This window comes from Hypomesus nipponensis, chromosome 10 (assembly GCF_054491055.1).
Source record: "Hypomesus nipponensis isolate SF chromosome 10, ASM5449105v1, whole genome shotgun sequence".
In the NCBI taxonomy this organism is placed as follows: domain Eukaryota; kingdom Metazoa; phylum Chordata; class Actinopteri; order Osmeriformes; family Osmeridae; genus Hypomesus; species Hypomesus nipponensis.
The window spans coordinates 6765963-6776904 of NC_140370.1; the positions used below are offsets into that span (position 1 = coordinate 6765963).

The window sequence follows — 10942 nt, forward strand, 5'->3', positions numbered from 1 at the left end:
TGTTAATGTGTAGGTTGTGATAATGGGTCAAGGAGTTTGATCAACTGTGAAGCTGATCAACGGGATTGTAGCAGAAATTTTCAATGGAAATATGAATAAAATATCTATGAAATTAAAAACAACATTGTTTAAAATACATTGTTGTATCATAGCTTGTAGGTCAGACATTGCAAAGGGACAAATAAAATAAGATGTAGGTCAATCAAAAGAGATGTTCTACAAGTCATTAGATCTGTCATTAGTCCACCACAACAACTTTCAACCATTTGCAGTCAGACAGCACACAACTTTGTCCCTAAATAGAGAGCAATCGTTTGAGTGCTTTATGCATGTCTGATCAATACAGAAGCAGAGCATTATGTAGAGCAGGGGCTAACTGGAATCCTTAACAGGGCTGGTTAAATGGGCTGTTACATTGCTCCCGTAGTAGTTCCAATCACTGACCTACAATCTAATTGACTAGTGACAGGATGTATCTGAAAGTATGTTACACAAGTTCCCCATGGTCTGACGTTCAACCAAAGTAGATGAATTATGTGTGTCAGCTACCTGTCGATTCATGTAAGAACTATTGTGTCCTTATTACGTTGAGGTTTACTTCTTTAAAAAAAACTAAATTCAATCTCCTTGTAGGGATTCCATAGTGAGTCTTGCAGAAGTTTGGTTTGAAGCATGGTGGCCTTATATCCAGTTGGCCAATGCACCTGTACCACTTAATTTACAAATTCAACAGAATGTGTTGTGTTTATGGAGTTAGTCACACAATAAAACAACATCTTTCTGAAGAAGCTGACTAGAAAAAAAATAGATGAAAGTTAATTTACTTACATAACAAAACACTCTGTATATTCTCTAAATTAAGCCTAGAGGTGCCACGTTGGAATTACAGTAAATAATTTCAAGGTGAAAAATAAGAAATAAAACGAGGCATCAATTATATTTATTGATATAAATTAAATAAGAACACCTTCTGCGCTTCCTTTTCCATAGAACTGTTGACTCATGTTATACGCTGCCCTTTTGTAGGAACTCAACCAGCGTTTCATAAGTGTCGCTCCCACCCAAGGATAGTGCAGGCGCAAACAATCGCCTAAACAACCACTTATTGCAACCCCTTGACTGGTCACTCTTGTGTTGAAAAGATTGACTTCTCTTTCTCATTCAGCTAAAGGTCTGAAAAAGTATTTAGTAAGAAAGTCATTAATTTCACACAGCAATAATCTTGTTTAGTAAGATGCCAGATCAAGGCACCTTCAGGTGACAGCTGTTCCAGTACTGGGGGGTTGTTCTGTAGTGTGGTACTTGCGCAGGTGGCGTACAAGTAGTTGTCGGTCTGGGCTGGAGTACTGGCACAGGTGGCAGGGGAAAGACTGGCCCGTGTGGTGACGACGGGCATGCAGGTCCAAGCTTTTCTTCTGAATGCTACATGTGCGAGAAAGAGACTAAATGTGATCAGACCTTTCAGGACACACATAACACACATTGTAACATTACATGGTTTTGATCAGCTCCACATTACATTAGGAACACAAGCATAAATCACCAGTGGTTAACCAATGGTAAATAAGTGAATGGACAATCTCGAAAGCTACATATCTAGTTTCAAGGTTAGCTAACTACATTGAGAAGAGCAAGTTCCGACAATTAGTTCATTTCCATTAGTAATATATAATGCTTAAGGGGTCTCCAAAAAAACAACAACTCTGGTTTTGTTTATGTTTAGCAACTGAGTCTACAACTCCAGTAGCCAGCCTTATGCACAAAAAAGAAAGCATGATGGTGTAGGGAATGTACAGTGACAGACAAAAGAAAGCAAGCAAGCAGTAGGGGTTTTCAGTGACCTGATTGTATCCAGACAAGTTGGAGTTGGACCCTCAGTCCCTGAGTCCCCCGTTGCACCAGTGATGTATTGTCTACCCAGCAGCCTTTAAACAATAGACCCCCACTGGTATGTGTGTGTTACCTGCTGTAAGGGCAATACTGGCAGTGGTAGGGCTTCTCCTGAGTATGTGTTCGAGAGTGTCTGAGTAGAGAACTGCTATCAATGGAAGCATACGGACACTGGGGGCATTTGTAGGGCTTCTCTCCTGTGGAAAGATAAATAAGTTCAGCATGGAAACAAGACGCAAATCTTTTTATTAACTAATGACATTGTAGTCATTTAAACATCCAGACTGCACCTGACACTGCCTTTTTACACAGTTGCAAGCCACCAAATCTGGGTCAAATATATTAGATTTGTTTTATAATATAACTGACATGTACAATACATGGTGCATCTTTTGCATGGATGTGTGTAATTAGGTTACACACTTAAGACTACAAAACTAAAAGCTGTTCTAGAGCCTCAATAAATACTCATATATACATATATATTGTTGTTGAATGAATTTAGCTGACATACAGTATAGTATGTAATGTCAACAGATTGAGGTGTTTTGGATGCGTTTATGACCAGAAATGCATGCAGAAGGTGGTGATTAAAAAATTGATTAACAAAAAGACAGGCAACAGATCAGGGAACTTCTATCTAATCAAACTGAAAAAAGCATCCAGGTCAATTAACTGAATCCAATCAAAGAACGTGTGATCTCATTGGATGAGAACTTAAAAGCACATGTAGGCAAACAGCTACCTGTATGAACTCGTAGGTGTTGTACCAGGGAGGCCTTGAGGCGGGTACTGTACTGGCAGTGTGGGCACTCGAATGGTTTGTAGCCCTGATGGATTCCCATGTGGCGACGCATCGTAAGCTTTGTGGAGAACGTCCTGAGGATATACAGTCGGTGGTTAAACAATCAGAGATGCAACAGTAAGGTGTTCAGGAAAGGGGCATATCTTTTCAGTTTTGGTATTTGTTCACACAATATAAATTTTTTTATTTGAGAAAAGTTACTCTGCAATAATATCTACATAGGTCAAGTATTGACAGCATATACAGTATGGACTAAGTGCAAATACATATTTGACAGAAGACTGCAGAGGAAAGCTTTACCATATTGAAAAACAGAATGTACCTATCACAGAGGGCACAGCAAAACTCTTTACTCTTTGTTGACTGTTCTATTCGTTGCATATTCTTTTCTTCCCCCTCTGCATTCTTCTTTCCCCTGGTCAGCTTCATCTTAGTTTTTCTTAAGTGAGAAGACTTCTCAGACTTAACTCCATCAGCCAGGTCCTCAAGATAAGTGAATTCACGATGCATGTATGTCTTTGAGTTACATCTGTTAAATTAGGAAATTATATTAAGAAACATGTAATGCTTATTTGAATTGCGTCAACATACTTAATTCACTTTGATCTGAATAAAATGCATGGCCTGGATCACAGGTTAATTGATCCATTTAGGTCAAATTGTGTATGTACCTTTCCAAATTGGAAATATTTTGGTTATCATGTAAAAATCATAGTTCACCTATCCTCTATCAAAGCACTCAACACACTAACAAGTGTGTACCAACATAGGTAACATAAAAAATGATGTTTCAACAGACACCTACAGCCAGTTTCCCACACATGGAATAAGGAAAGTCCTAAACTAAGAACTTTATTTAGACAGGCCAATATTGAGTGCAACCCCCCTGTATCCCCACCACCAAGTGCCTGATATTGTATTATATTCAATGATCTCTTTTGAAAACTGTTTTTGTGTAGGACTATAGGCTTATTCCATGTCTGGGAAAGAGTTTACAAGGAAGCCACAGAATTCCCACACTAATTTAAAGCAAAGAAATCAACCTACTCATCGGAGACATCCATCTTATTGTCCACGATGCTCTTATGCTTTAAGACAATGTGTTTGTGTAGCCTTCCCCAGGACCTACCTGAGAGACAGAGAGGAAACAATGGGGTCACATAATAAAAAGTAGTTTAATTAGGCTGGGTTTTTTCTAATTCACACTCACCACTGTAGTCACAATGCAGGCACATGAAGCATCCTTGACTGTGCTTTTGTTTGTGGGCATCACGGGATTGAATGCTTCGGAATGTCTGGGAACAGATCTGGCAACTGTAGGGCCTGGAACGCCTCTCCCACCATCTCCTCCTCCTTCCATGACTCATCCGGTGGAGCTCCATCTCCCTCCACCTGCTCACCCTCCACCTACACCACAGACACTTGAAGCCCTTGTCTCCTTTAGGGGACTTCTGGTGGACCTTAATCAAACGTTTGGAGGTCAGTCTTGCATTGCAAAAAATGCATGAAAGTGGTTTCCCCCTGCCTGACCTCCACTGCTTGGGGAGCAGATGCTGTAGTGGGGGCTTCTTAGGAATCTTATCATCCTGAGAGGAGCTCTCTTGACAGACTGGAATTGAGGACATCTTTGTGTTTAGGGTCTCTGCTTGGCTTGGAAGGGTCTTGGCTGTAGAAATACGACACAGTCCTAGGGTCATTAGGTGAGCCGACTGGGCCATTTCCTCATCCTGGTTCCCGGTGTCATTCACTACCGAGCCAATTGAACAGGACGGATTCACAGAGGCATTGGCCTCCAAATCAAACATGCAGTCCTTGTCATCTTCATCCTTCTCCTGTTGTTCCTCAACAAACAGAGTGCTTACCTGTGAAAAGCAAAGGGTTGGATAAATTGATTCTATCTGATTTAAGACAAATTAATATTGGTGGTTGTATATTAAGCTACATTGGTCTATAACTTGTTTATCTTGTTTTAACTTCAGGGCAGCTTCTATTTAGCCTCAGCTTCACAGTATGCTAGTCTTTCTTAAGGACAAAACATAAATGTGGCCCTCATCAACAGCTCAATGACATAGCTTAGTGGTTGACCGTTTAAATTGTTCATTAAAACATATGTGTATGTTTTAGGGTATGGGAACACATTGGCAAAACTGTTTCTGCATTTTTCTAATATTTTTTCGACACATCTAAGGAAATCTGAAGGAATATAATCTAGGACCTTCAAGAGTGTCTCTATATCCACAAGTAATGTGCTCTGCAAGTCAGGAAAGATGGATTGATGACAGACACACTATGTTTATAACTAATCTGTATGAATTCAAACATATGTGTGTTGTCCATTTTTACCGGCACTGCTGGTAGTTCAATGGAATTGGTAATTTGTTGCAATGTGGGGCAGATACACCATCTTATCATTTTTGTGCGGGCATTTCTCTTTTACCTCACAAGTCTGTGCAACATGTAGGCTTCCATCTGAGTTGGAGTCAAGTCCCATATCACATGACCGTGGGCTTATGTTGGGCAGCATGTCATACATTGGCAGGAGAAAAGAAATGCGATCCAATCCCATATGATTAATATGGTTGTCACCATCCTTGGAAGAAGGATGCAGATCATCTTCTAGATTGAAGGGAGAGCCATTTTGATCAATGTCACTGTCCTCTCCGTCAACCCCTATTCTAACATCCATACGAAGACTGTCCCCTTCATCCTTTTTCATACATGAGAGAACCGTGCAACTGGAGGCTCCCAATTCATGTCCATCCAAAAAGTGTGCGTTAATATTGGCTTTCAGACCAGTACTGAACTGACACACTCGACAGCGGTAGACTTCTACCAAGAAGGCTTCCAGTAAAACTTGATCTTCCATCCCCTTGACAGTCCCACAGTATAGACTGGAGGTGACATTTTCTTCTAAAAGACGCAAAGACACAGGTCTTATTTCCTGATAGTCACCTTTGACTGGACTCATTTTGTAAAACTGAATTATAAGGCACTTAAATGGATAATATTTGCAAGCTATCTACAGCTGCTCGCACATGGACTAAATAATATTCGAAGCTGCATCAACTGCATCCTAACATAGCCTACAAAACTATTAATCACGTATTGCTAACTACTGTAGATGCGTTTTAGCTCGACTAACAGTACAGTAGCGTACAGTAGCCAGATGGACTCGAGCAACTAACATAACGTTAGAACTACATTGGCTAGCGTACACACTATCGCATGGTTAGTTAGCTTGATGAGTAACGTTAGGCGATTCATCTGCATCGTTTGCAAGTAGCAACCGGCTCACACACAGAATAATACATTATACATCTTAATAAATAGAAAACAAGTTAGACAAGAGCTAACTAGATTGCTAGCTATCAAGTTACCGCCCCCACATTTTGAACGTCACAGTAGACAGCAAACTTCTTCTTCTGTGGGTGAGTAAACATTTTAACCAACGAGGTGAATCGCCACCACCTAGCGGTACTGTACGTTAGGCTATAATGCTATGCTTTTCTGTTTTATTCTATAGTTTCACTGAATTATACACCATCCATTATGTGTAATGGATGGTGTATGTGTTGTTGTATAATCTCAATGTGTATGACCCTCAGTGCCCACCATGATATAGCTGTAACAAGTACAAGTAGAAAATAAATGTAAGTAGTTTTTTTTTGTAGCGTGCCTTTATTTTGAAAAGTCTAGTCAATTCGAACCCGGACGCACTCTCGGTTAGTATTGCTACAACCAGAGGTGGACACATGTGTAGAGGATTTTGCAGCTTTTGAATTGAGATGGAAGTTGCTCAATTAAATAAGGTTTTCAAGGAAGAACCCGTGTTCCATGTAAGTAACTTCCAGTAATTCAGTGTCATTTAGGACTAGGCAATCTGCCTGTGACGTAGCCTAACTGTGTAGCTAGATGACTGTGGAATATATGGTGTGAAAACATATACGAACATACAATTATGATTTAGTGCTGCAAAGACATGTAATGGATGTAGCCTACATTGCTGCTCTCCTCTAACCACCTAAATACAATATTATAGCGTTGCCACTCCGCTTCGATGACTGCCTCATTCTTCTGGGAATCCTCTCCCATGTTAGAACCTTCAAGCGGAATTTGCACATTAGCCAGCAGAGCTTTGGTGTGAGGTCGGTCACTCAGTGAGAGTAAGAAAGAGTTGACCAAACGAATAAATGTAGGCCTGACACATAGATAAGACCCATGTATACTTCTTGGATATGTGCACCTGTTTTTTTTCCATATTCAAAATAATGCATTTGGATTATTATTGTACTTGTAGGACCTTGATGAATCCAAGTACAATGAGTCCAGAGAGATTAATGACAGAGGTGGTAATGATGGAGGCCAAAACGCTACCCTCAAGAATCTGTCTGTGAGGCTAACAGACTGCAGGAAACTGCTGGGATCAAAAGACTGTATCTTTCTTGGTAAGCGTTTGTGTAATGAAAACACTTTTCTAACACTTCTGTGTTAGAATCTTCTTTGTTTTCTGTGCCACTGTTTTTCTGAAGCATTGTTGAATTATCATACATCTTTTATTTCTTATTCTTACAGGACAGCGGCACAGCTACCGTTCTACGAGACAAAACCATTCTTCATCACGAGAAGGGAAGAAGGGCCATGTTTGCTCAGAATGTGGGAGGAAGTTCTATTCACTAGCATACCTGGAAATGCATCAGCATGTACACAGAGGAGTGAAACCTAATCACTGTGCTGACTGTGGAAAGGGTTTTACTTCAATGTCTGGATTAGTGTTACATCAGCGTGTACATTCTAGAGAGAAATCCCATACCTGTTTTTACTGCAAGAAGACATTCTTTCTGCTAAGAGAATTGAAAACACACCAATGGGCACACACTGTCGGTCAACCATATCACTGCTCAGACTGTGGATTGGGTTTTAGTAAACTGAAAGATTTAAGCATGCATCTACCCAAACATAGTATTGAGAAACCTTATCATTGTGAAGATTGTGGAAAAAACTTTACCACCCAGCCGGGATTAACTACTCACCAAAGGATACACAGCGGAGAGAAGCCTTATCATTGCACAGAGTGTGAAAAGGCTTTTGCGTCATCGTCTGAACTGTATAGTCACCAAAGGACACATTCAAAGGAAAAATCTTTCCAGTGCACCGACTGTGGAAAGTTATTCAAGACAGCAGCTGGGCTGAAAACTCATCTGGTGATGCATAGAGAAGACAGACCTTATCAATGTTCTGATTGTGGGATAGGTTTCAGGAGAATGTCTGGTCTGAAACTTCACTGGAGAACGCACACTGGTGAGAAACCTTATACGTGTAAAGATTGTGGTAAGAAGTTTGCTCAACGGCCACATTTAAAAGCACACCAGGTAACACACACTGGAGAGAGGCCATTTTGTTGTACTGATTGTGGCAAAGGCTTCACTCAGTCATCTCATCTAAGAAGCCATCAGAAGTTGTATCATAATGGAGAAAAACCCTTTAACTGCACAGACTGCGGAAAAAACTTCACAATTGCTCACTACTTGAAAATACATCGATTATCACATACGAAAGAGAAAATGTACCATTGCTCTTACTGTGAAAAGATGTTCTCTTATCACAATGCCCTAAGAGCACATGAACGCAGACACACCGGAGAGAAGCCTTACAGTTGCAACATTTGTGGCGATAGTTTCCGGACATCTGGAGCCTTGTTGATACACACACGTCGACACACAGGAGAAAAGCCCTACTGCTGCATTACCTGTGGAAAGTCATACAGCACTGGACGCGCCCTACAATTGCATGAGATGAACCACACTGGAGAGAGACCGTTTGCCTGCGATTGTGGCAAAGCTTTCAAGTCACGGCCTGAGCTTGGTCAGCATATGAAACGGCATAAGCCTAACACTTAAGAATGAGAAAAGGTACCTAACAGAAAGACCAATTACTTATCTGGGAACACCTGGGGGAAAATAAGGAATCACAACTCTGTCTCCCTCTTGATATTGTTGGTGGGTTTCATCACATGCTTTTGGTAGAAAATGTACTGACTAAAATGTACTGTATGTATTCATTAAGGGTTTTTACTGTTTAGTAACTGCTAAACGGATATATATATATCATATCCCTTTTTTTATTTCAAGCTTGCTGCGCACAATGCACTACGAGGCTATAGAAACTCCATTGCTTAACCCACTATACAACAATTCAGGGATGCAAGTTTTATATAAGCTTTGGCAGGGACATCAATAGTTAATGCGAGTGCGCACATTTTTTCATGGGAGTCAGATGGCTGAGCGGTGAGGGAGTTGGGCTAGTAATCAGAAGGATGCAGGATCGATGCCGTGCCCCCAAAAAATGACGTTGTGTCCTTGGGCAAGGCACTTCACCCTACTTGCCTCGGGGGGAATGTCCCTGTACTTACTGTAAGTCGCTCTGGATAAGTGTCTGTTAAATGACTAAATGTAAATGTTTTTCACATTGATTTGAGTGCAAATACTATTTTTTGAGCTTCATGTAATTATGTACATATACAGATTTTCAATCAAAGGGTATTTAAGTACAGTAGTGTAAGTAATGCTAGGAACTAGCAATCTCAAAAATAAAACAATTTAAAATGTAAAATATAAATAAAATGCATAAGAATATTAAAATAAGAATATGAATGCGCAATAGTGCAAATAAGGTGTCTTGTACGTAGTGCAACAGCTGCGGATGGAATAATAATAGATAATAGTTAAATCTCAGTGGGAGTCCTTGGCTTTGTTGAAGAGGCCAGTAGCGGATGGAAAGAGACTGTTCTTGTGGCGTGAGGTTTTGGTGCTGATGGATCGCAGCCTTCTGCTGGAGGGGAGTAGCTGGAGCAGAGAGTGTCCAGGGTGGGAGGAGTCGGCCGCAATCTTCCTCGCTTGCCTCAGGGTCCTCGAGGTGTGCAGGTCCTTGAGGGTAGGCAGATTGCAGCCAATCACCTTCTCAGCAGCGCGGATGATACGCTGCAGTTTGCTCTTGTCCTTGGCAGTGGCAGCAGCGTACCAGATGGTGATGGAGGAGGTGAGGATGGACTCAATGATGGCAGTGTAGAAGAGCACCATCATTGTCTTTGGCAGGTTGAATTTCTCCAGCTGCCGCAGGAAGTACATCCTCTGTGCTTTCTTGGTGAGAGAGCTGATGTTCAGTTCTCACTTGAGGTCCTGGGAAAAGAAAGTGCGCAGGAAGAAGAAGGACTCCACAGTGATGACTGGGGGTGATGGGGGTGAGTGGGGCTGTATTCTTCCTGAAGTCCACAACCATCTCCACTGTCTTAAGAGCATGGAGCTCTTAGTTGTTCTGGCTGCACCAGGTCACCAGGTTGTCAGCTTCCCACCTGTAATCAGACTTGTCCTCATCAGAGATGAGCCCAATGAGGGTGGTGTTGTCTGCCAACTTCAAGAGTTTGACAGATGGATGACTGGAGGTGCAGCTGTTGGTGTAGAAGAGCAGAGGGGAAAGGACACTGCCCTGAAGAGATCCGGTGCTGATGGATTGGGAGTCAGAGACGTGTGTTCCCAGTTTAACACACTGCATCCTGTCAGACAGGAAGTCTGTTATCCACCTTTAGATGGAGTCGGGCAGCTGGGAGAGCTTGTCCTGAAGCAGGGCGGGGATGATGGTGTTGAAGGCAGAGCTGAAGTCCACAAACAGGAATCCTGGCATAGGATGCTGGGGAGTCCATGTGCTGTAGGGTGAAGTGGAGGGCCATGTTAACTGCGTCATCCACAGACCTGTTGGCTCTGTAGGCAAACTGCAGGGGGTCCAAGGGAAGGTCTGTGATGGCTCTGAGGTGTGCCAGCACCAGGTGCTCAAAAGACTTCATTACCACAGATGTCAGGGTGACGGGGCTGTAGTCATTGTGTCCTGTTGTCTCTTGGCTTTTTGGGGACAGGGATGAACATAACGTGAGAACTACATTGGCTGGCGTACACACTATCGTATGGTTAGATCTACAGCTTGATGAGTAACGTTAGGCAATTCATCCGCATTGTTTGCAAGTAGCAACCCGCTCACAGAGAATATTTTTAACTAACACATATTAATAAATAGCAAACAAGCTAGACTAGAGCTAGCATAACTACATTGCTAGCTAGCAAGTTACCGCCCCCAGATGTTGAACGTCAAAGTAGTTATTCTGGAGCCTGGTTCTAACCAGACACTCATACATTTCATTTGTACAGAGGGTCTGGGATCGCTCCATTGACAAGCGTTAACTTCCTTGAAGGCTGGTAG

The 10942-nt window shown here is 41.8% G+C and overlaps 2 protein-coding genes across 3 annotated transcripts; one reads left to right on the forward strand and one right to left on the reverse strand.

The window, feature by feature from the left end:
- Positions 1-924: 924 nt before the first annotated feature.
- On the reverse strand, positions 925-6278 carry LOC146271124 (uncharacterized). 2 transcript variants are annotated; one of them, XM_084707755.1, is made up of 8 exons: positions 6082-6195; positions 5133-5605; positions 3906-4557; positions 3743-3824; positions 3018-3224; positions 2636-2769; positions 1964-2087; positions 925-1422 (listed from the first exon to the last, which is right to left on the reverse strand). In XM_084707755.1, exons 2-8 carry the CDS (start codon positions 5559-5561, stop codon positions 1254-1256), a joined length of 1797 nt encoding a protein of 598 aa, XP_084563881.1. In that variant the 5' UTR covers positions 5562-5605; positions 6082-6195; the 3' UTR covers positions 925-1253. The 2 variants fall into 2 exon arrangements, with proteins under 2 accessions (XP_084563881.1, XP_084563880.1); XM_084707754.1 differs by having other exon boundaries at positions 5133-6278.
- A 107-nt stretch (positions 6279-6385) lies between these two features.
- Positions 6386-9164, forward strand: LOC146271125 (uncharacterized). Its single transcript, XM_084707619.1, has 3 exons — positions 6386-6531; positions 6993-7140; positions 7268-9164. Exons 1-3 carry the CDS (start codon positions 6481-6483, stop codon positions 8590-8592), a joined length of 1524 nt encoding a protein of 507 aa, XP_084563745.1. The 5' UTR covers positions 6386-6480; the 3' UTR covers positions 8593-9164.
- The last annotated feature ends 1778 nt before the right edge of the window (positions 9165-10942 follow it).

Excerpts from the sequence above, each read along its gene's own strand:
- LOC146271124 (XM_084707754.1), bottom strand. The coding sequence starts at position 5,663 with ATGAGTCCAGTCAAAGGTGACTATCAGGAAATAAGACCTGTGTCTTTG. Across the intron at positions 3,825-3,905 it reads CCTGCATTGTGACTACAGTG|GTAGGTCCTGGGGAAGGCTA; the intron begins GTGAGTGTGAAT and ends TCTGTCTCTCAG. Across the intron at positions 2,088-2,635 it reads ACACCTACGAGTTCATACAG|GAGAGAAGCCCTACAAATGC; the intron begins GTAGCTGTTTGC and ends ATCTTTCCACAG.
- LOC146271125 (XM_084707619.1), top strand. The coding sequence starts at position 6,481 with ATGGAAGTTGCTCAATTAAATAAGGTTTTCAAGGAAGAACCCGTGTTC. Across the intron at positions 6,532-6,992 it reads AGGAAGAACCCGTGTTCCAT|GACCTTGATGAATCCAAGTA; the intron begins GTAAGTAACTTC and ends TTGTACTTGTAG. Across the intron at positions 7,141-7,267 it reads AAAAGACTGTATCTTTCTTG|GACAGCGGCACAGCTACCGT; the intron begins GTAAGCGTTTGT and ends TTATTCTTACAG.